Raw genomic sequence first — 22,610 nt, forward strand, 5'->3', positions numbered from 1 at the left:
GGATTCCTCTTAGTGCACAGAGAAAAAGGGCTCTTATGCCGTGTATTGTTATCCTACCTGATTCTGTGTTGTGTTAACTTGTACCTCAGTATACTAGGGAAGAAAGTTACTTGTAGTTCAAGCCTTCAGTATGTACTGCAGAGGATAGTGAGACTAAATTTAATGGTGGATCACATTCTAAGAACCTTTAAACCATCTTTTATGGTAGTATTTAGCTAGGAGCAACAGGAGACATTCCCCTTAAGGCTGGATGCTTGCTGTGAAGCATGAGGGGACCTCTAACTCTAAAAACTCCATCAGCAACAGGGACAACCATACAACGATTTACAGAGGACGCGCTTCTTTAACAGATGCTCTATTGCTGCTCTTATGATTGCTTCCCAATTGAAAATGCTCCCTTTTGATAAATAAATCAACTGCCACTGTGCCAGCCTTTGTAGCAATCCTAAATGCAAAGTACAGTGGTACCTCGGTTTAAGAACAGTCCTGTTTATGAATGATTCAGTTTACGAACTACGCAAAACTGGAAGTAGTGTCCTGGTTTGTGAACTTTACCTCTAAGAACGGAATCCAAACGGTAGAAGGACACCGGCAGCGGGAGGCCCCGTTAGGGAAAGCATGCCTCGGTTTAAGAACTGACTTCTGGAATGGATTAAGTTTGTAAATCAAGGTACCACGTTACTCTTGACCATCAATAATTTTCTTTCAGTTTTAACTGCTATCAGCTCACCACCAGATTCTGAAGTAGGTCAAATCAACTAAGGACAATGACACCAAAATGTATCTTCTTCCAAGGCCCAATAGGGAACTGCAGTTGATTGGTCTACTAAACTTCCAAGAGAGGAAACTCCCATCTCAGAATCATTGGGAAGCCTGAACTACAGCTGGCCCATCACAAAGGTACTGCAAAGAACTACTAACAGCTACAGCTGGTCCTCCCAGAGGAAGGCTATTGCCCAACAGTAATAGTTGTTGTTGCTACTAGAGGAATGAGGATACAGAAAAGATTTTATAACATTTTATTTGTAGTGTAAAGATTCTATAGACACATCCCATCCTCCCACATTGCATGTCAGGCTTCTGTCCAATAGAAAAATAAAGAGGCAGAGATACAAGATAGCTTTACAAAATGTATAATTTACAGCATTAAAACTATGAACTTTACTTTAAAAAAAAAGACTCAAAATTTGGAGAACATATTTTTAAAAGGATACTGCATCTTGCAATGTCTCTGAATATGATACTAGCAGGGAGGGGAGAAAAAGAATAGCACTTTTCAAAAAAAACACCAGGCACTAAATATTGCCGTGAAGACAACACAGTTACAGATGTGCACACAAACTAGTTGCGCAGGACTGCAGGCTCTCTTCACCCCTAGGGTCTAAAGTCAATTTAGTGTTCATACGTTTTCAAATGGGGCTTTTTTGTACCAAGGCCCTGCCCCTTCTTAGAAGGGATTCTTAAGTCACTAAGAAAAGCTGTGCCATAATGTGCCTCAGGCAATGCAATCTGGCTCCGGAGGAACCAATGCTAGCTTTTTCAAGGAGTCAAACTCCAAATGCAGGGCCACTATCAAAGCAGCCACCTCATCCTTATGCATTCATCACCACAAAAAATACCCAAGACTGAGGCCGATACCATAAGGGGAGATGTGAATGGCAGTAAAAATATTCCCTCCATACCCTCTGCAGATGACATCATTAGGTAAAGAAGATTTTTAATTGGTGGGGAACAGGGCTATACAGAAACTATGTACAAAAGCAGAATTTTAAGAGGAAAGGTGGGTAAGGAACATGGTTGAAGGATACCTCTCCATCACCCAGGGTACTGCCATGCAACAGCTCCCAACTGTGGTGGAAGAGGGAACATGTAGGTCTGCAATGAATAGGGAAGATCCAGCTCTTTGCTGCTCAAGATTCTTCATTTTTTAAAAAACAAGCACTACAGTTGGGCATAGGAATAATCTTTAGTATCAGAGAATGAATTTCAACAATAAGGATAAAACGGGGGTTTCCAGAGGAAGTACCACTGCATAACAGGTATTCCCATTTCACTCCCCCCGGGAAGTGAGCATTCTCTAGAAGATCCACAGGACAGCTTTTCCAGATCAGGACAACTGAGGTTTGTCTGTACCAACGTATCGAAGCAGCAAGGGTTGAGCTCGGTTCAGGTGGCCCCGTCGAGTATTGGTGGCCAATCTTTGCTGGGCCAAGAAGGACTGGACTGGTGTAGAGGTGGATGACCGCTCCTCTGTAGCTCGCTGGTGCAGCGCCAGGCCCTGCAGTGGGAAAGAAAAGAAACATTTGGCTTGTGCCAGCAGACTCTTGGATGGAGATGGAGGGTCTTCACTGTTCTTCCTCCATAGGGCTCTAACCAGGTTAGTATGTGTCAGAAGACACAAAGGTCTGAATTCAAGACGGCCATGTTCTGTGATCCAGACATATACAGGATCATCAAAATGATCTACTGTAAAGAGTCCAACTTCAGACATTTTACTCAGCAGTGTTTAGCAGCTGCAAAAGGTGTCTGGTACCAAAATAGTTAGAAAAAGTAAGAGATTCTCAAGATGTAAAGCTCCACAGCAGTTATTCATACTGTTCTCCTGCAAAGCAATGTGCCAACCTTCTCTCACACCCCTGCATCAGTACATGCACCTCTCTTTATGCCTAGTCCAATTCAAACTCACCATGTTATACCAAGCAGTGATGATGAGTTTCTCTTCTTGTTCCTGTTGAGATTTTGTCTTCTCAAAATCCGACTAATGAGATGAAGCACAGAGAGGAAAAAGGAGGTAAGTGGTCATGCTGCTAAACCCCAAGGCTGTGTGTGTGTGTGTGTGTTGGGGGGGGGTTATGGAAAACCCCAAGCTTATGCTGCCTAGGCCAACCAAAACAGAGGGGAGATGAGAAGTGTACTTCTTCCGTTTATAGCTGTGCAGGACCTCAGTCTACCAATTTGATCCCAAGTGAAAGCAAACAGAAAGAAACTACCTGAGCTGCTAACAGGGTGGTCGAAACAGGCAACGCATGGCAAACCACTCATCTGAAATAATTTATATTGACTTTGGGAAGATAAGGAATTAATGCATTATACCCAAGACACCTGCAGCTTATGGGTAAGAGGGCTGCAGTGCGCACATCCTTGTTAATTTTGGAAACTTGTTATAATAAGTATTGGCCTGCTGGATCAGGCCAGTGGCCCACCAGATGCCCTTGGGAAGCTGTGAGCAGGACCAGAGCACATCATTAGTGTCCCTTCCTGCAGTTTCCAGCAACTGGTATTCAGAAGCGCATTCCTTCCTACAATGGAAGTAATTCATAGCCATCATGGTTAGTAACCGCTGATAGCCTAGTCCTCATTTAAAGCCATCAATGTTTGGTGGCCATTACTGCCTCTCAAGGGAGCAAATTCCATTGTTTAACTAGAGGGGCCTTTGGCCTAATCAGGCAGGCTCTTAAGTAAGAAGCTGCAACCCTCATTCTCGGACGAGGAAGAGGAGCTCACCTCCAGGTGGTTGATTTTCTTATCCTTTTCCTGCAGCTGGTTTTTCAAAGCCTGGATCTCCAGTGGAACTCCATGAGGCTGTTGCTTGGGATCCAGTTTCTTGATGACCTGTGAAAGAATAAAGAGAGATCTTCCATAATCACTTAGCTTTGGGAGGCCAAGACCATTTAGCTACTAGAGAGGCCCTGAAGCAACATTGCTGACTGAATCACATTGACCGCAGGAAAGTGTGTATGATCTACAAAGCCATTTAGTGAGGCTTTGCCAAAGTATGCCAATGCAGTGGCAAAAGGCACTGGAAAGACTTGACTTACTGTGCAGGCTTTGTCCATATAACGCTTGTATCGTTCCTCCATGGCTCTCATATCTTCATCTTTCTTCTTCAAAGACTGCTGCAGTTCATCAATCTTCTTGGCAGCTGTTGAGAAAGGCAGGGACATCAATGCTGTCCGGACCCCGAAATGTGGACGGGGGACAGATGGAGTAGCAAGAATCTTCACTCAATGCTCTACAAGGTCTTCTGATTTCTGGGTAGCCCAGCCCATCCCATTCTGCTGCCCAGCAAAGACTGGGCTTAGTCGAGACTCCTAAAGCAATGGATCTGTCATCCACCCACTTACTGTTGCTGTCCACTTTTGGCTCCAATTCATCAAGGCATTCCTTCTTCTTCTGAAGCTCTGCATGGGCCTCATGCAATTTCTCTCTGACCAGGAAAGAGAAAGAGAAACAGAAGCTAGGCATGCAGGTGTCTTGAAGAATAAGGACCAGATACCTGAAGGGCGTGGAACCAAAGCCCTGCTGTGTATTGTGTGACAGCATCAATATGTTGCTAAGTAGCACAGCTGGACCCATAACAACCCCAGATATGCATTCATCAAATGCAACAAAGAAAACCAAGTGAGCTTTAGCCCTTTCCAACCCTGTCCCTCAAACTGAATTGAATCACTTACAGGTGCTCCTCCAGCTTCTTTTGTAGGAGAGAAGACTAAAAAGAGAGAGAAATGACTGCTTAGGATTTTTATTTTGTTTGCAGATCAATTAGTTAAGCTGCTGTTGTTATCATCTGACCACTAGAGTGAGTTGGTTCAGTATATTTTACACAGAATACTAAAACCTGTGTAGCTGTAGTGTACCCTGTACTCCTGAAGACCTCCTGCACTCAGGTTATGCATAAATTTGCTGGTTTTAAAGGATTCATTCTGGGGGCACTAGGAGTTCAAGGTTTCAGTTCAGATTTGTCTTCAGGAGCTAGGAAAGTTAAACTGGGATGCTGCTGACTCAGAAGCACTCTTAAAATGGAACAGAGAATCCCATTCAGTTCTGCAAACATGGTTGTCTATGCTGGCATGACAGGGGAGATAAAAATATCCAGTATACAGTAAGTGAACTGAACACAGCCAATGGCTCAACTCTACGGTCAATCCTACTGTCAATTAACAAGGCTGCAGTCTAAAAAACAAAAGGTCTTTCTATACTAGTTACTAATCCATTCATGCATTCAAACATCACACCCATCTTTGGCAGTAAAAGCCAAAGTCCCCTCCCTCCACCTGAGACCATTCAGGGTCTGTTGCTCAAGTAGCATCAATAGATGTGTGCAATGCAAACGCATTTACTTTTCAAAATTTACTACAGTTTTTACTAGGTGTGCAAATGTTGGTTTACATTGCCCAATGTCACTTCAACAGCATTTTTCTGTCACTTCCAGGTTAAAGGCTCTCAACCATTATGAAGTTTTTCCTCTACTTCCTTTTCAATTATCCCAGTAGGGAAGCAACCTCCCTTTGGAAAATGCTGAACCATAATTGTTTACAGACTTACTAATATACAAGACTCAAAGGGCAGTAACATGAACAGTTACTGATTGTGTAGGAGACAGCACATCTCCTAAGAGATGTTGGTACAGTTAACTACTTTGCACCAATTCAGAAACAAATCTAGACTGCTCCTACCTATTCAGATTATCAGAATGCCGTTTGGAACAGAAATTACCAATTCAAAACAGCACCTATGATTCCCAGCTTCCCTTATGCACTAAGAAAACTGAACTTGTGCTCCTCTAACTAAACCTTCAGAATATGCAGGCCCCTTAGCAGCTCTTGGCATGTGAACCCAGAGCAGCCCCTTGTCTTTGACGCACCAAGAACCAAGCAAAGACAGAAGAGAAGCAACAATGAGTTTGCAGCGGAGTAGGTTAGATGGTGGAAGCAACACAGAATGTGAAAGTACTTACAATGGCCTGGGCAGGACAGCCAGCAAGTCAGAAGGGAGAAAGAGAGGGCTGTTAGCATAGTGAGATTAGGGAAGTGAGGAGGAAAAGAGGTCTGGGCAGAAGGTAATGGTGATCATTAGAACAGGCCACAGGAGAGGGGACACAAGGCTCTCAAACTGGGGCAAAACTACACTTACAGCCTGCGAGTTCTTGCCCTCCCTCCCCCAATAGGCAACAAGCCCATAAACCTGAGAAAAAAGGTTCTTAGCCAAATAGCACACCTTTCTCCAGCATAGCTACCATAAACTGCAATTTAGCAGCTCCTAAGACCCACAAGTGTAGCCTTATCGTGGAATTTGTATGTTCAAGGAATCTCTACCACCCACATTATAGCAATCCTGTCAAGCAGTAGTCAGTATCTGGGGATTAGCCCCACTTCTTTTTCATTGTTTCGAGCCCCAAGGTAATTTGGGAGGCTAAAAACTGCCTCTATACAGGCAGAGTTCCCCCACTTGATACACAGAGAGCACACAATCCTAGACTAGATGCTGCAACAAAGATCTCATACGGCCCAGCACCTTTGTTTTGTCTTGGTTTTAAGTCTCCATTGAGAAACTGACAGGTGGGTTTATGCCACCAGTTCCCATTACTGCCACCCTGTAAGGAGGTCCGGATTCAGGCTGAGTAGAGACCACCAGCCCCTGTGAAAATCTCCTTCGAAACCTCCCTGTGAGCCTGACTCTGACAAGGCCTCACAGAACACTCTTTTCTCAAGCAAACTCACATCTTCTGCTTTGCTTCCTTGCTCCTGGAGGGCCCGTTGCAGCTCCTCTACTTGCACCTTGAGCTCAGTGATCTGTTGCTGGCTCAGTCTGGATAGAGAGAAGGGCAAATCAAATTAAAACAGGCAAGAGAAAGGCCAGCTGCAAGCAGCAACAAAGCCCACAGGACTGTCAGTACAGATGGTGCCTAGAAAAAGGTACTGTGATAAGTAGTACACTTTCAAATGGCTTTGTTTATTTCTGAGCCAGGGCAATGAGAGGAGAAGGGAGCTTGCCCCTCACTAGTTAACAAAGATAAGCTAGGACAAAATTCTATTTTAAAAAAAATGTTAGTTTAACATTCCTAGTAGATGATGCAAACAGTGTTTGAGCTCAAGGACACTCGCCAGTTGACCTTGCAAACATGGTTTCACTTGATGGGCCAACAGTAAGAGTTTCCCCACTAGTTTTTAGAACAGGAGGTAGAATATTGCCTACCAGATAAGAGGAAGAACAGTGAATAAAAATAATCCAAATTAGTACTGCAAATTTCTTAGCTGGTCAAAGGTTAAGAGGGATTGGAGAAGGCAGGCTGGATCTCCTAAGACCAGTGGGGACAAACTGCAAACTTTCCAGCTTATTGGATACCTTTGCTGTGCCTCTAGCTGGTTCTTAGTACGGTTAGATTCCTCCAGCAGCCCCTGCAATTCAGTCTGCTGCAGCCGATAGGACAGCTCTTGCGCACATAACATCTTGTTCTCATGCTGCAGCCGCACAATGGTCTCCCTGGCCGCAAGAAACACAGAATGTTACGATTATTAGCTGGGGCATTATCCAATGTTGTTGACCACCACCACTTCCCAGCCCAAACCCACCCACCCCCTGCTTCATGTGGGCCCATTCCTGACTCTTTCCCCCACTCCCAACCCTACAAGCTGTACTAAAAGGCTGAACAGCTCATAGAGAGGATGCAATCTCTAGAACTGGGGGCCAAAGCAGAGCAATGCATATTGGGATAGACAGTATTCATAGAGATTACCGTGCTGTATTATCTAGCATATACATTAGGAGGATTCACTTAGAGCCTGACCTTTTAAAGAATTCATCTCATGGCTGTATAAAGCAGAAAACTGGGGTACAGGCTTAAGCAAACAAGCTGAAGGTGATCTTGGGATGACACCTGTTTCATCTACAATATCAGAAAAATAAATCCAGGATAGCACCCCCCCCCACCACTTTCTCTTTATCACCAAAAGGACACCAGGGTAACATTGACTCCAACTTCTGGCTGATGGAAGTAATCAAGTATAATTATGAATAACAGCAAGTCCCCAATTTCAAATAAGCCCCATAGGCTTTTGCCTTTCTTCCTCCAAGACAGGATCCCCAAGGGGGCAAACTTTACTTGAGTTCTGCTGGCATGATCTCAGCTGCTAAGTTATCCACAGGAGAAGCAATTTCTTCTAGGATGGTATCTGCAAGGGGGGGGGGGAGAGAAACAGAAGGTACATTTATTTTTACTCTGGCTTTCTACCCAAAGGTGCAGGTGTTGTTGGAGGAGAGGAGCCAATTGTTCCTAAATACTACCTTGCTATAAAGCACAACCCTCTAAGATGGGATCACTCAAGCTTTCGATGTCACTTGACCTAGCCAGGGCTGGACAACTCATCTACCCTGAGTTGGAGCAATAAAAGTGCAGTTATGGGTCCTAGAAGTATTAAGCAAAACATGGTCCACACTGGCATCTATCACATCAAGAGAAATACACAGGAGAAGAATGAAGGCTGAGAAAAGCCACACAGAGATGGGAGGTGAAACCGGTAACCTCACTTCAGGCAACAGCCAACCATAACACAAGGTCTTCCCCTACAAGCTGGTTCAGGCAACCGAATGACAGACCAAGCACACACACCGGCTGTAGGCAAAGCTCTTGGAGACAGGTGTGTGAGATCCTATCAGGCTTAGCCTAAAATTTAATTTATATAATTTCTTTACCACCCTTCATTAAAAGAGATCCTAGGGTGATTTACATATCAGAACAATTAAGATCACAAATCACATAATAAACATTAATTAAAATAAAACAGTAAGAAAAGTTGTTCCGTATAGCTGCTCATAGAACTGTAGAGTTGGAAGGGACCACAAGGGTCATCCAGTTCAACCCCCTGCAATGCAGGAATCTTTTGCCCAACGTAGGGCTCAAACTCATGACCCTGAGATTAAGAGTCTCGTGCTCTACCGACTGAGCTATCCGTCCAGCTTATAAAAACAGTCCAATCCATTAAAATCCTACCCTCTCAGCCCTCCTGTGGCTTCCAAGGAAGCTAACAGATAAGGGAATCCCCCTGGACATGCCTGCAGAAAGTTCTTAAAAATGAAAACGACAACATTTAATTCATTTATTTTTACTGCACCCTTCCATCCCAAATGGAATCTTCAGGTGTAAATAATCATAGTAAAAAATATAAAATACATTTGCAAAAAAACAGCCGTAACAACCAAAAAGGAATCGCAAAAACAGAAGCACAAAGCTCAATCAGCAACTAAATCAAATCAAAGGACATTTCAATAAAATAAATGTCCAAACAATATGCTCTTACATCAACACCTAAACGCACAAAGAAGGGTCTAGCTGGATTTCCTGCAACACAAAAATTCCATACTCTGGGCACCACCACCAAGGTGGCCCTAGCCCCTGGCCCACCCCGCTGTGCATTTCAGATGGAACAAATCTCCCCTAATGATTGCAGCATGTAGGCAATGTCCCCATCTCTCACTGTGGCTCTTCGGGTATTAACAAATGTTAAATGTAGTAGACTGCTAGTTCACTATAACTTGGGTGCACTTGTCCCTGTCAACACAAAGACAAGTCCCTTTTCTCCTTAACTTCCAATCTTTGTTCTGAGGCAGACTTTATTGGATTTCACTGGGGTGGGGAAGACTTCTGATACTCACCTGCTTGGTTTAGGAATTTCTGCTGCACCTGAGCACATCGCAGTTCTTCATTGGCTTCCCGTAAGGCATCCCGCTCTTCAATCAGCCTCTAAGGAAAAAGGGTCAGGAATCACTCCAAGGAAAGGACCACTTAAGCTATGGTGGGCTGATGCCTTATTGTATACTACATTGTCCAAGTAGCAGAAACTAGATGCTACTCCTGCCAGATTTATCTATTCTTGCCACAAGACTAGTAGAGAATCTCAGGCCACATGCAGCCTTCAAGGCTCTCTGACATTTGGGACTCGCCCCACATGTTCTCCAGGCCTGCTCTGTGCCCTCCTTTACCAGGCTGGAACGAGCCATTGAACTGTGATAATGGATGGGTAGATAGGTGGTGCATTTGTGTGCATATATAAAAAATCTGTATGGACATACCTATATCTATACATACCCACCCACCACCAAGCTCGAGCTTTTGCGTGGCCAGAATGCAGCCCTTTCAATGAAGAGAGAAGTCACATCCATTGCTTCACCCACTTTCCCCTCTGGCCCCTCCCACACTTGCATGCAACCTCCACAAGGCTGCCCATCAGAGGATGGTTCCTCAAGCTGAAAAAGCTCCCTCACTCCTAGACTAGGCCTTCACCTGCAAGTCAAAGGAAAGACTCATCATCCTCTTGTGGTACAAGTTCTGCATTACCTCTTTTTCTTTTACCAGGGCCTCAAACTTCTCCTTGAGGTTCTTGAACTCAAACTGCCATTTCTCCGCCTTCAAAGCCTCATCTGCATGTTTGCTGTGGAGCTCTTGCACCTGGAAGAGGGAAGAGTAGGAGCAGGGGTTTGCTGTGCTTATGATCTTTGCCCTCCTCTCCTGCTGCAAAGCAATCAGCAACGCTGCTTTTCATTACAGGTTGTCTTGAATCTATGTTTAGTATTGAAGTCCTCCCAAACACCAAGAGTACAAGACTGTTTGAGACAACAGTTCTGCCTGCAAAGCCACAGCACAGCTCCAGCTACCAGGTCAATCCTGGTCAAATGGGTTTTGCCTTTCTGGCTCCAATGGTGCTCCAATCTGTCTTTAGGATTCCTTCAGGACAGAGTATTATTGCAAGTGCATTCTGAAGGCTGCAGTCTGCTCAAATGCATTCTCTTATTAACACCAACTCACCTGTCTCTTATGTGCCTCCAGCTGCACACGGACAGCATTCGCGCGCCGAAGCTCCTCCTCCAGCTCACAAGTGCGCTGCATGTAGACAGTGTTTCTTTCCTCAAGCAGCCGAACCTGCCGCCGCAGGTCACCCAGGTCTTCCAGCTTCTTCTTGTAGGAATCCACCATAGCCTCCAGCCGTCCCACCTTGTCTGAGGAGTGACTGCAGAACAGCAGGATATAGATATAAGTATAGGTATCTTTTGCAATTTTTAATGTCAGGTAACTCTGACTTTATTGGATAAAAAGTGGAGGGACAGAAAGTAACTCTACTAGCTATAGAACAGTGTTTTTCAACCACTGTTCCGTGGCACACTAGTGTGTCGCGAGATGTTGCCTGGTGTGCCGTGGGAAAGATTGAAAAATTCAAAAGATTTAAAAATAAAGTATTTTATAATTTTTCATATTTCTGTTTACTTACTATTTCATAATAAAGTAATTATAAAATACTTTCTTTGTGTTTATTTGATTCCTATTCAAGAGAATTACTTTATATATAGTCAATATAGGCACAGAGTTAATTTTTTTAACATTTTCTAATGATGGTGTGCCTCGTGATTTTTTTCATGAAACAAGTGTGCCTTTGCCCAAAAAAGGTTGAAAAACACTGCTATAGAAAACTACTGTGTAAACAGGAATTGCTGCAGCAAGGTCAAAGGGTGCCAAAAACTGAAACAATGGATTAGCAACAAGTATCCCATGCATTTTAAGGCAAACATTCTAAGTTGGATCGTTGCAAACAAGTTACTGTATAGTTAAATGGCAACTGTCCTTTGCTAGTTTGAACACAACAAACAAATAGTAAAGCATTCGATTCCCCACTTCTCCTTCCAGCCACTGGGATGTGATAGAAGAGGACGCATGAAAGCCCAAGGCTTGCTGATGCTCTTTTACATCACATGAAGTTATGGGTCAGTGCATCTATTCTAGAACTGAAGCACTATGTCTACATTTCTGTGTGAAACAGTCCAAAAACATGTTACAACAAAACTTGACTTTGCTTTAATGTGTAGCAAAAAAAAAAAAAGAAAGACATCTGTGTGAAGTTACCTAACAGCATGCTTTGTACGAAACTCACAAACACAAGAAAAGGAAGACTGGTAATAGTGAGAGGCTGCAATGAATGCTGTTCCAGCACAGAAACCCATCCCCCTAGAACTACTAACATTCTCAATTAAACCAAATTCTTTACACACAAGCTGCCCCGCTTCCACCCAATTCCAGATAGTAGAGATTTTGATTATTCAGCAGTACTAATTGGATTCCAAGTAAGAAGCCACATTCCACATATTCACTCAAAACTCCTGGACTAATTTGCTTCTGCTTTTCCAGAATTTCAAGCACTGGAAGAGAGACAGCATTCATCGGGGCTCCAGTGTATAGGCATGAGCCACCCACAAACCCTCTGGTGGGACTGTCAACTCTTCTCCATAGCTGCATTCAACCATCTGTGGCTGTTTGGGAATCTGTTACTCTGCCTTTTCAGTGGCAAAGATCACCGTGTTAAACTTAAGGATGTGTGCAAAAATGGACTGTCTACCTGAGTGTCCAAATATGCAGAGAAGCAGACCTCTGTTAGTCAGCAGCTGCAGTGGGAGGTTTGCCTATACGGCAACACAGCACACCTGAGACCCAAGATTCACAAATGTGGAGTTTTGACACACAGCAGGCCCAGGCTGGACCATGGGCTGCTTCACAAGCCGTAACACATAACCAAAAAAATAAAAGGGTATATTCACAGTTCTTGCAGCCGAGGCATTGAGGCACACTCACCGCAGCACATCCATCTCGTCTTTCAGTGCTTGGGCTTCCTCAGCCAGGCTGGTCAGCTCCTCATTGCGGTGTTGAAGCTCCAGCACTTCCTTTTCCAGATCTTCACAGCGCGCTCGGAAGTCATCTCTGCTGCTTTCCAGCCTGGCCAAAATACATCTAGTTAGCTAGACTTGTCTTCTAATTATTCTCTGGACTCCACTGCCTTTGGGCACATTGTCCTGAGGGCAATATAACCTCCCCATCCCAGTATCTGCCTTACCGGAAGTTCTCCTCTTGCAGCTGCTCTATCTGGGTTTGAAGCAGAAGCAACTTCTTGCCAGTGAGCCCAGCAGCATCAGACTCAAGCGAGCTTTTCTGTTCCCGGAGACTCTTGTTCTCTAGCAACAAAGTATTTTTTTCTTCCACCAGGATGGAGATCTGAGAGAAGGGAGGAGGAAGACTAGTTTCTAGGAGGTGGCCAAGTAATGGAGCTCTAAGTCCAGCTAAGAACTTTGCGGATTCTACCAGGTCCTTCGTAAGCCCAACCAGCCTGTGACATTCAACCTCATTCTACTAGGACCCTAGAAAAAGGGGAGAGCGGAAGCATAGCTCCTTAAGTCTTGGCTGTTCACTTCTTTCCCTTGGCTTTAAGAAGGCTGAAGAGAATCCTGCTCTCCCACTCTCTATCAAATTGCTACATGTAGCCACAAGCAATCAGTTCCTTTTGCTGCTCTAGCAGACTTGTCCCCAGATTTTGCAAAACTATGGAACCATACAGTGGGTAACAGAGTAGGCTTAACAGACATTTGCATGCATGTGCAAAATAATGTCTACAGCTGGCCTCCTGCCCCAACACGCACAGCAGCCATTAAAATTAGCCTCATCAGGACTCCTCTTGCACCAGCTCATTTGGCGGGAAGGAATTTTTTATCATCCACGCAGGTACTACTAAAGCATGTGTGAGCTACTGAAAGGAACTGCTAGCAAGCAAGTTCACTTCCTCTCTCTGCAAATCTGGCAGACTTTTTGCCAAGGATCCATGCTCCCTGAATGGAAGCGAAAACTTCATTACAGGCACCTACAGACCTGCTGCAGGGATCCAGAATTGCTATGAAGATTAAATGCTGCCAGATGAAGAGGCCACAAAAAAAACCCTCAGCCTGTATATACATCCCTTAAACCTAAGTGATTCCAGAATCTTCATATGCAGTTTAGAACCTAGAATGCGGAAATGTGGATTTGTAGCTGTATTAGTACAGAGTCTGAAAGCACTTTTAACTCAGGCCAGGCCCAACCCTGCTTCTGTACTGGGTGCAAGCAACTCCTCCAACACTCTCAAGCAGTTGTTAACTTGTCAACATGGCACATGCTCATGCAAGGAGGTTAGGCTGGCTCCACCAGGCATGGGGCTCCACTGCTGGGTGAGCAGGTCTGTTATCATAGGCAAGAGCATGGGAAGAGGGAAGACACTCACCTTCTTGAAGGGGGCTGCATCTCCAGGGGCACTTTAGCACCTTGGAGGAGTAAAGGGTTTGTTTTTGTAAAGGGAGCGAGATCAGCCTATCCTTTCTCAGGTCCCCCACAACCCACCCTTCCTGAAATATCCGAAATCTCCACAGCTGCACTGTCTGCTCTTTAAATTTAGCCCCTCTGCCAGAGATCAGTCTAGGCCATATGGCTTTAATGGGTAAAAGGAGGCATACAGTCCAGGACCACTGAATCCAAGGTCAGCCCCAGAACTACCAAGCTGGTGTTGTTCTTCGTCCACAGCAATCTCAAAAACAATGAGGGAAAGAACAGCTGTGCATTAGGAGGAGGGACACAGACTCGAACACCACACCACACTGCAGCCAAGCCCAGCTCTCTCCATGCAGCCCAGCAAGCTCACACCATCCACAAAGAACTGCATTTCCCACCCCACCCCGGAAACTGGACTGCATGAGGGAGGAAAGGAAGGCAGGCCCTCACCTTGCCTTCATATAAGGAAAGATAGAATATCCAAATGCCCAGAAAAGGCCCAGTCCCCAAACACCACCAGCTCAGTGCACATAGAGCTGTGCAATATGGAGAGGCAGGCAGGGAGGGAAGGGGAGAGAAAGGATGGTAATCAAGATAGAAGTTCAGAAAATAGCATGTCAGGACTCCTGCAAAATTCCAGCACAGAATATATACCAGGGGTGGGGAACCTGTGGCCCTCCAGATGTTATTCGGAATCTCTCATCAGCCCCAGCCAGCATGGCTAATGCTCAGAGGTGACAGACAATGCAGTCAACCAAACATTATGAGACAACAGGTTCCCTACCCCTGATATATACTTCCCCATAACTTCTGAGGAAGGGCAGAACCCACTGGAGACCTGATGGTGCTCATATTTTCCCACTGTTCCTATGAACAGTCTCCTGGCTTCCACCATCTGATGCACATTCTTTTAAGTCCACAGCAAACAGAGCTGGTTTCCACCTCCAATATTCTTGGCTCCCAAGAGGCACTCACCTGCTGCTCTAGGTCATGGCAGCGCTGGCGCATGTCATCCGTCTCCTCTAGGTCATCACTGAGGAAGTAATACTTCCTAGACTACAAGGGAAAACCGGAAAGGTACAAGCAGTCAGTCAGTCAGTCAGTCAGTCAGTCAATAAAAGTCTATATACTACCACAGACACTGAGCAAGGCAAGCCACTCATAGCAGCCCAAGCCTAGCCTTCTTCCTTCACATTACCTCATCTGGCCCCACAAAAAAGGGGACCTCTTTCTCCATTCCTGCTCAGCCTACATTGAATTTGCATCATTAGGGGTTATGCCGCCCACCCACTCTTAATATATATCACAAGTACCTGGCTGTCAAAGTTCCCATAAGTCTCTGAGCTCAGCGTGTCCGATGAATCTTTGTTTAAGAGCTGCAAAAGACAAGGAGGTTTGGTAACTGGTCACATAGAGGTGACTCACAGAACTTTCTAAGCCCTGTATTCCAGGAAGCAGGCATAGGTTAACTAGAATATCTTTCAGAACTTTCATCTAATGAGCACCAGGCCTGGCAGCAGGGAGTGGGCAGGACTTGGCGGGGGGCAGGGGCAGGGACTAGCACGAAAGTATCATCATTACCTGGGAAGAGGCAAGATCGGTTGAGAATGAGGGGCACTTCCTGACCAGGGAGATCATTAGCAACACAAAGCAAGCATCCAATTCCGGAGCCTAATGGCTTCACACAAGGCTGCAGGACACAGCTGCACTCACCTCCTGTATTGCTGTCATAACAACATGCTGCACAGACTCCTCCAGGGTCATGATCTGCTGGATGTGATCTGCAAACAGATGAGGCTGGGCACTCAAGTTACTCTCCAACTAGTTCCTTCCTCCTCTGGCCAGATTCCCTCCCCTGCCCCAAATTATGCAGCAATGAGGGTAGGTACAGCCTCCAGGAGTGGGGCCCAAATTTTGGTGAAGTATTTTTGTGGGTGTGGCAGAATGTCAGATCTCTGTCTGTCTGTCTCTCACTGCACCCTCCTTCTGTCTCAAACCGATTTAAGAGGCTGATATCCCAACTAGTATCAGGGGTGAAGAAAACCGAGAGGAGAAAACCCAAGGAGAAAGATTGGAAGCTCCAGCTTAAGGAGATTCTGAAGTTCTATGAATGAGGCAAGAGCCACCTGAATGGAGAGGACTAATGAAGGGAAGCTAAGTCCCTGTAAGCAGGACAGCAATGCCACAACAAATGGGGCACCTGCTTCCTAGTCCCCACCCACCCACGGTATGTAAAACAGCCATTGCAGAGTCATCCTCATGGCACAGATGCCCATAAAGCTCCACTGTGACATCCCCCCATCGTAATTGTCATTTGCATACATATACCTTGCTTCCTCTCACAGCTGATGGCGCAGCCCAGCACCAGCTGCAGTAGCTTGCCCAGCTCAGCTGTGTCAGACACTTCTCCAACCAGAGCTACATCAGGCAGCAGCTGCTCCGGGACTTGGTGGCCCAGGACCTGAGAAGACAGCAGCGGATATAGCTTCTGACAGCCAGCAGACCTTTCACTGTTGTTGCTGCCACCTACCTATTCCACCTATCTCACTGCGTCTGTGACAGCAATTGGCCTGGGAGAGGACAGGTTACTTTTCAGTATCTTTATCTTAGGTTTGAAATCTGCCACTTGTCCAGCACTAGTCTGTGGCAAGCCTCCAAGTGACCAAACAATGGAGCTTTTGAAACTGCAACAGCCTCTGTCAGTGGGCAATAAGTGACTTACACAGGCATGTGAGGAAAGGTGAATAATTTTTTTAAAAAAATTATGGGCTAGTAACTTGGGTGGACTTGTTAGCAAGACTGCCTGTGCTAAGGAGCATTTACTACTACTACTTATTACACTTCAATCCCATTCTTCCTCCAAACAGCTCAGGGTAGCATATATAGTTTCCCCACTGTTTTATCCCTGTGAGTGTATAGATTAGGCTAAGAGGTAGACCCAAAGTCACCACCCAGGAAGGTTGGAGTTAATCAGGGATTTGAAACAAAATCTCCCCAGTCTAAGTCTCGCTTGCCACTCCACTCCACTGGCTATCAACTGTGTCTTGGGAGTTCTGTACACAGAGAAAGGCACATCCATAGAAAACCAATAACATTTACCCAGCATTTCTAGAGCAGAGCTATATCTATTTCTATTATTATTTATTATAATTATTCAATTTATTACCCACCCTTCACCAGCAGGTCCCTGGGCAGACTACAACAATCTAAAATTCAGTATTAAAACCAGCTAAAACTAATTACCATCAAAGGGATAGGTGGGTCCTGGAAAAAAAAGAATGTTAGACTGGAACCATGAGCTCCGTCTTTCAGTGATGGCTTCAATACAGCCAGGCTGAGTGATTGTCAGAGTTTTGTCCCTTAGCATTCACCTGCTTCTCTACTGCCTAAGCAGAGACCCTTAACTTTCATCGGAGGCTTGGGCCATGCCCTGAAATACATCACCACCATGCCAGCAAAGCCAAACCAGAAAAGGTACTCACATCCTGGGAGTATTCAACCACACTCTGCAGGACCTTCTTCAAGTTGCTCACCTGGAGGCAAGATGGGAGGATGAATGAAGATAAATGTGCAGGTTTGTCAGAGTTCTGAGACCTGTCATTCCCACTGTATTTCCCCTTTCCAAAGGCCATACAGCCAACGAGCAAGACTCTGCTATTTCCCATGCTGGTATGGAAAGGGGGGGAAAAAAGCTGGTCATGCTCAGTCATCTTCAGAACTACTCTGATGGGAAAGAAGAGTCCAGGGTTGATGCAGTACAGGCATCCAATTGGGGTGAAGAGCCCTTCCTACCAAATCCCACCCTCATCTTCAAATCACAAAGCTGGCTGATCAACCTAAGCCAGCCAAGAAACCCTGAAAATTGAACAACTCTGCTTCCAAGGTATTGCTAAGTCAGAGTCTCATGACTTCTGGAGTTCATTTATTGGCAGTATTTGGGACTGCTAAGCATCTAGGTCTTAGAGACCACCACTCAGCCCATTCTCACTTCATACCTTCAGCCTCCAGTTGTCACCGGCATCATCTTTAATCCTCAGGAGCCAGGTTTCATTGAACCAAGATGGGTCTCTGGAAATGAAAACCATAAAGCTGTTGCCTTTGGTTCCGGGGTGGAAAGCAAACTCTGAGCAACTTTGTGATCTTGCACATAAGCTTTGCGAAACAGATTCCATAGTGGCTTTTCACCAGTCTAGAGTCAAGCTCTGCTGTCTTCTGTCTCACAAACAGCTACATTCACATTGTCCCAATGTGACAAAGAAGGCAACCACAGGAGCTTTCCCGCTGCTAAGCTGTTGTCTGTCCTTCTCTAGTATCAAACTGTCAAATTAACTCATCAGGGAGGGAATTCTGATTTCTGGCAGCACAAACTTAAATGGTCAACTTGCTAACCAGGGACAGAGAACAAAGAGAGATTTGTGAAGGAGTGAGGGGAGAATTTTGCCATGCTGATCATGATAACTCTTGTGAACACTCATTAAGATAACCACCACGACACTCACATTTTGTGCAGCACCTGGGCAATCGTGACCCCGCTGGCCAAATCCTGTTCTTTGGCACATGGAGATGGAACATGAAACGTCTGCAGCTGGAGGAAACAAATCAAATCAGCACGTGAACACTTTAGGTGCAAAAAATAGTGAATTCTTGGATCTGGGAACAGAGGAAGCCCATTCTGAACCAGTCTACAGAGGGACACCACCTGAAATCTGTCAGGGCTGCTGGTGACAGTGTTACTATCAAAGAAGAAAAATACACTTTTTCTGGATAATTCATCTAATGGGAATATCTCCATAAGAATGAAAACTGTGGAGTTACAAAGACTCTTGGCTGAAGGTGGCAACCCTATGTAGGTTTAGGTGCACTTAGGCTCCATGATTAGACACCGAGATCTTTAAAACCAAACTTGAAAATCTATGCCAATAGATAAGTCTGCTGCTGCAAGACAACAGTGCCTGCCACACACATGCACCCCCCACACAATGAGCTCGGCACGAGTACTCCCACATGCCTGCAAGGCACTGATATACACAATGAATCACTAAGCAGAGGCAGCCCAGCTGTCACGCTCACAGTCAGGGCATCCTTGAGCATAATGAAATAGAAGTCTTCCAAGCTACCTCCTGCCTCGAGAGCAGCTACAGGATTTACACCCAGGAGATTTAGGAGTGGCCTTGGTCCTCTCCTCCAACATGCACACAGTCATCCCTGCTTGTTTTCCCATGATTTTAACCTTGCTTCCTCAATTGCAACTAACAGGCTGAAACAACACATTAAGGTTTTCATATTAACCAAAAAGATCACCAAAACAAGTAAGCTTTCCGTCTTTGAATTATCTAGTCCAATTTGGGGTTTTCTACAGGGTTGGATATTTCTCTTACCTACCTCACTATTAAACAACACTCTGCTTTTGATTGTTAATGTGCCCTGTTTGGAAGATTGTGGCTACACTACATCCAGTGAATGCTACAAACACCCCACCTTCCACTGTATTTTGGGTACCTCCCCCTTAAAATTTCATTTGGTTGATGTCCTAATTCTTATGGTTCTCAACTGAAACAGCTACCAGTAAGTGGCAATACCTTAAATTGGATTAGGTCCTATTTGTGTCAAATTATCAGTCTCTCAAGTTACACTGAACTCTCAGTCCTGCAGAAATCAGATCCCATAGCTCTCTTATTCACTGGAATCAACATGTTTAGACCAAATTTACATTTTAGGAAACCATGTGTGGCTACCTTCTCCAAATTGTTTACCCCTCTTAATAGAAGTCCCATCAACTACCTGCATGACGTAAAGTACTGATGTTTTTCCTGAGATACTGCAACCCATATAAACACAAGTATCAGGCCTCCTTTAGTGTCAGCGACTGACATTGGACCTCAGCATGCCTAAGAGTAGAAGGGTCTCTCCTGCTGGGGGCAACAAAAGACCCTTCCTTGTTAGCTGAGAACCCCCAACAGCATCTGTGGACTCAGACACGGGGGTACTGAGGAAAAACAGTGCTAGGGCTACTCAATTCAGCGTAAACAAAGACTCCTGTGTTTTTAATACTTATGCAGGAGAGACAAGCTTGACAGGTTCAGCTCCTCCTCTCTTACTGTTGCAGTGCTATGAAAGTCTGATCATAACAAAATCCTTCCTTGTATGACAGCTGTTGCATATAGAATCTAGAAACAACAACTCCAGTATTTTCTGCCCTGGGCAGAGATAGAAGCATCCGGCATCTTTGGCATGGTGGGTTAGAGAGAAGGTGATTAGCAATGGAAGAACAAAGTCTTCTCATTACAGCTATTAGTGATAAACAGGACATAGGGCAATCTAACCAGGAAGCTGTTAGAAGCCAGAGCAGCAGCCACTCTTAATAAGCCAAGCAGCCATTCTTTAAGTCAGGCAGAGGTATGTGCTGCTCTAGTTGTTCAGACACTAGTTTTTCCAGTAAAAACTAAAAATAATTTAAATCTAAAATATGACAATAATGGAAGTACACAAATATAAATATCACACAAATATAATACTTCAAAGAACCCTCCGGTTGGCTCTAATTGCAAAAGAAAAAGTTTTCCAGAAATATTTTCCTTGAGCAAGTTGGTGAAGTTTCTGAGTCAAAATCCACTTATTCTTCACCATCTTAATGCAAAAAACAAAAAGTCTTGTGGTACTTTAAAGTAGGAGGATGGTATTCGATTAAATAATTGTGAGAGGGGAATGACTTCCACTTGTGCAAAAATATTTCCCTCCTCTGCCCCCCTGCACCTCTCCCACGCTATCCCCAGATCTGCTCTAGAGAGTCGAAGGAACCCCCACAACAGATTTAGGGAGTACATTGGGGAGGGGGGAAGTATCGTTGCACAGACAGAAGTTGTTCTTCTCACACATAGAGGTATTTAAGAGTGCTCTGAATACAACCCTAACAAATTTACTATGGCATAAGCTTTTGTGGACTACTACATCAGATGCCTGAATTGTTAACCCAAGTTAGCAGATACACACGGTGTGGGGGGAGTGAGTGAAGGAGAAAGTCAGCAGTGAGGTAAGCAGCAGGGGTAGAAAGAAATGCAATGCAAAGGGTACAGACTGTGGCAAATATATTAATGCTTAAAGTTGTCACAGTAACAATTCACAAAGTATGGTTGATTATCATAAAAGCATCCTGACATTTGTAAGCTACTTCAACACACGCAATAGGACAAAACCCTGTTACCTTGATTTGGCTCACAGGTGACACAACTGAACTTAACAATTCAGTAATTCATTGTAGACTTTATTACACATGTGGCCCAAAAGCACGAACATTTGTCAGACCCCTGAATCTTCTACGCAAAACACTGAATCAAATTAATGGACAAATAGCAGCTTCCACAAGGGTTCTCTCAAGAATAAGCGAATCAATGCAAATAAAAGCTTTTCCTTATTTCAGGATTGGGATGAAATGGTCCAGTTTGGAACTGGGCCCCAGTTGAGTAGCATATAAATATATTTCTAATAATCCAGTCTCTGGCTCTCTCATATATTTAACCTCACCAATTAGACTGGTCTGAACTATAGATTGAGCAAGTGTTACCTTCTTTCTTTTTTAACATTCCAAGTTGTTTTAAGTTTGTTCCTCTGATGAACTACAAACCTCTATGTCTTGTTCTACACATTTTTAAGCAGGCTGAACTAGATTCTCAACCTCACTCTCATTATGTTACTCCTTGGGGAGTTTGGCAAGATGGGAATTAATCGGATACTGTACCCTTCATTGTTCAGCATTTGGTGCTGGGCACAGCAGGTGGTGGGGAAAGATTCTTCCAAAGGAAGGACAGAGAAAGAGAATCTCAAGGAACAGCAGCCAACAGTTGGAAGCCCTAATCATTCCAGTTTTGGACACGAAAGAAAAAGCTAGTTTAAGGGAGCGGGTGGAGGGAACGGAGAAAATCCACAGCGCCAGGGGGCAAAGAGCGCAAATGCAGAGTCACTGTGTGTCGAGTGGAGCCTACAAAAATAGCCCGAGGCTTTAAGGCAGACTTGCGGCACCGGGAGGTTTTTAAGAGGATTTGGGAGTTGAGGAGCGGAGTTGAGAGGTAGCCGGGAGGCCTCAAGACTTTCCTGGAAGGAACTCCAGGGGCTGAGCAACCGGTGCTGCTAAGTTCAGGCCTCCGCCGCGGACTTAAACCGACGTCCCTCCCGCCCGTGTTCACCAAACCAGGTGGTTATTACAGGTGTCCATGCACACGATACATTCATACACCCCCCACACGCATCCTCTGTCGGTGCATAATGCTTATGGGTGGAACAGCGGGTGTAAAGCACGTCCGTGAGAATGCAGAAACATGAGCGGCAATCCCGGGTTAAACTAACCCGGAATAATAAAAAAAGAAACGGGCGCGTGTGGCCTTGTAGGCCATTCTTCCCCTTCCCCAAGGAAGGGTTATCCCAGGCGGCTGGGCGAGGAAGCCGGGCGAGAAGGCACCTGTTGAAGACAGGGGGGGGGGGCGGCAGTGGCAGCGGGGGTAACTCGGGGGGGGCGCCCTATGGAGATGGTGGCGGGAATCAGCCGAGCGGCGGCGGCGGGCGACCCCCCGCGCTCCAGCTCCCGGGCTTACCCAAGTGAGAAGCGCCCCGCAGCGCCCGGCCGGGCCCGTCTCGCTCATGGCTCCGGCGCTGGAAGCCGCGGTACTCCGAGCGCCACGCCCCCTGCTGGCCTAGAGCGGCCCCTTGCGCAGCCCGCGCGTGACGT

General features: G+C 45.3%; 1 protein-coding gene across 1 annotated transcript; it reads right to left on the minus strand.

The window, feature by feature from the left end:
* Positions 1 to 1,005: 1,005 nt before the first annotated feature.
* Positions 1,006 to 22,591, minus strand: HOOK2 (hook microtubule tethering protein 2). The gene is made up of 22 exons (XM_081900075.1): positions 22,477 to 22,591; positions 18,391 to 18,476; positions 17,887 to 17,959; positions 17,374 to 17,424; positions 16,220 to 16,352; positions 15,605 to 15,672; positions 15,205 to 15,267; positions 14,867 to 14,947; positions 12,654 to 12,811; positions 12,395 to 12,535; positions 10,583 to 10,784; positions 10,115 to 10,225; positions 9,433 to 9,520; positions 7,883 to 7,952; positions 7,126 to 7,263; positions 6,501 to 6,588; positions 4,455 to 4,489; positions 4,125 to 4,207; positions 3,819 to 3,922; positions 3,505 to 3,612; positions 2,687 to 2,758; positions 1,006 to 2,278 (listed from the first exon to the last, which is right to left on the minus strand). Exons 1-22 carry the CDS (start codon positions 22,522 to 22,524, stop codon positions 2,108 to 2,110), a joined length of 2,172 nt encoding a protein of 723 aa, XP_081756201.1. The 5' UTR covers positions 22,525 to 22,591; the 3' UTR covers positions 1,006 to 2,107.
* Between the last annotated feature and the right edge of the window lie 19 nt (positions 22,592 to 22,610).

The sequence above is a fragment of the Podarcis melisellensis genome, assembly GCF_964234715.1.
Source record: "Podarcis melisellensis genome assembly, chromosome: 2".
NCBI lineage: Eukaryota > Metazoa > Chordata > Lepidosauria > Squamata > Lacertidae > Podarcis > Podarcis melisellensis.

Excerpts from the sequence above, each read along its gene's own strand:
- HOOK2 (XM_081900075.1), bottom strand. The coding sequence starts at position 22,524 with ATGAGCGAGACGGGCCCGGCCGGGCGCTGCGGGGCGCTTCTCACTTGG. Across the intron at positions 16,353-17,373 it reads TGGTTGAATACTCCCAGGAT|GTCCTGGGCCACCAAGTCCC; the intron begins GTGAGTACCTTT and ends CTGTCTTCTCAG. Across the intron at positions 10,785-12,394 it reads GACGAGATGGATGTGCTGCG|TCACTCCTCAGACAAGGTGG; the intron begins GTGAGTGTGCCT and ends GCTGTTCTGCAG.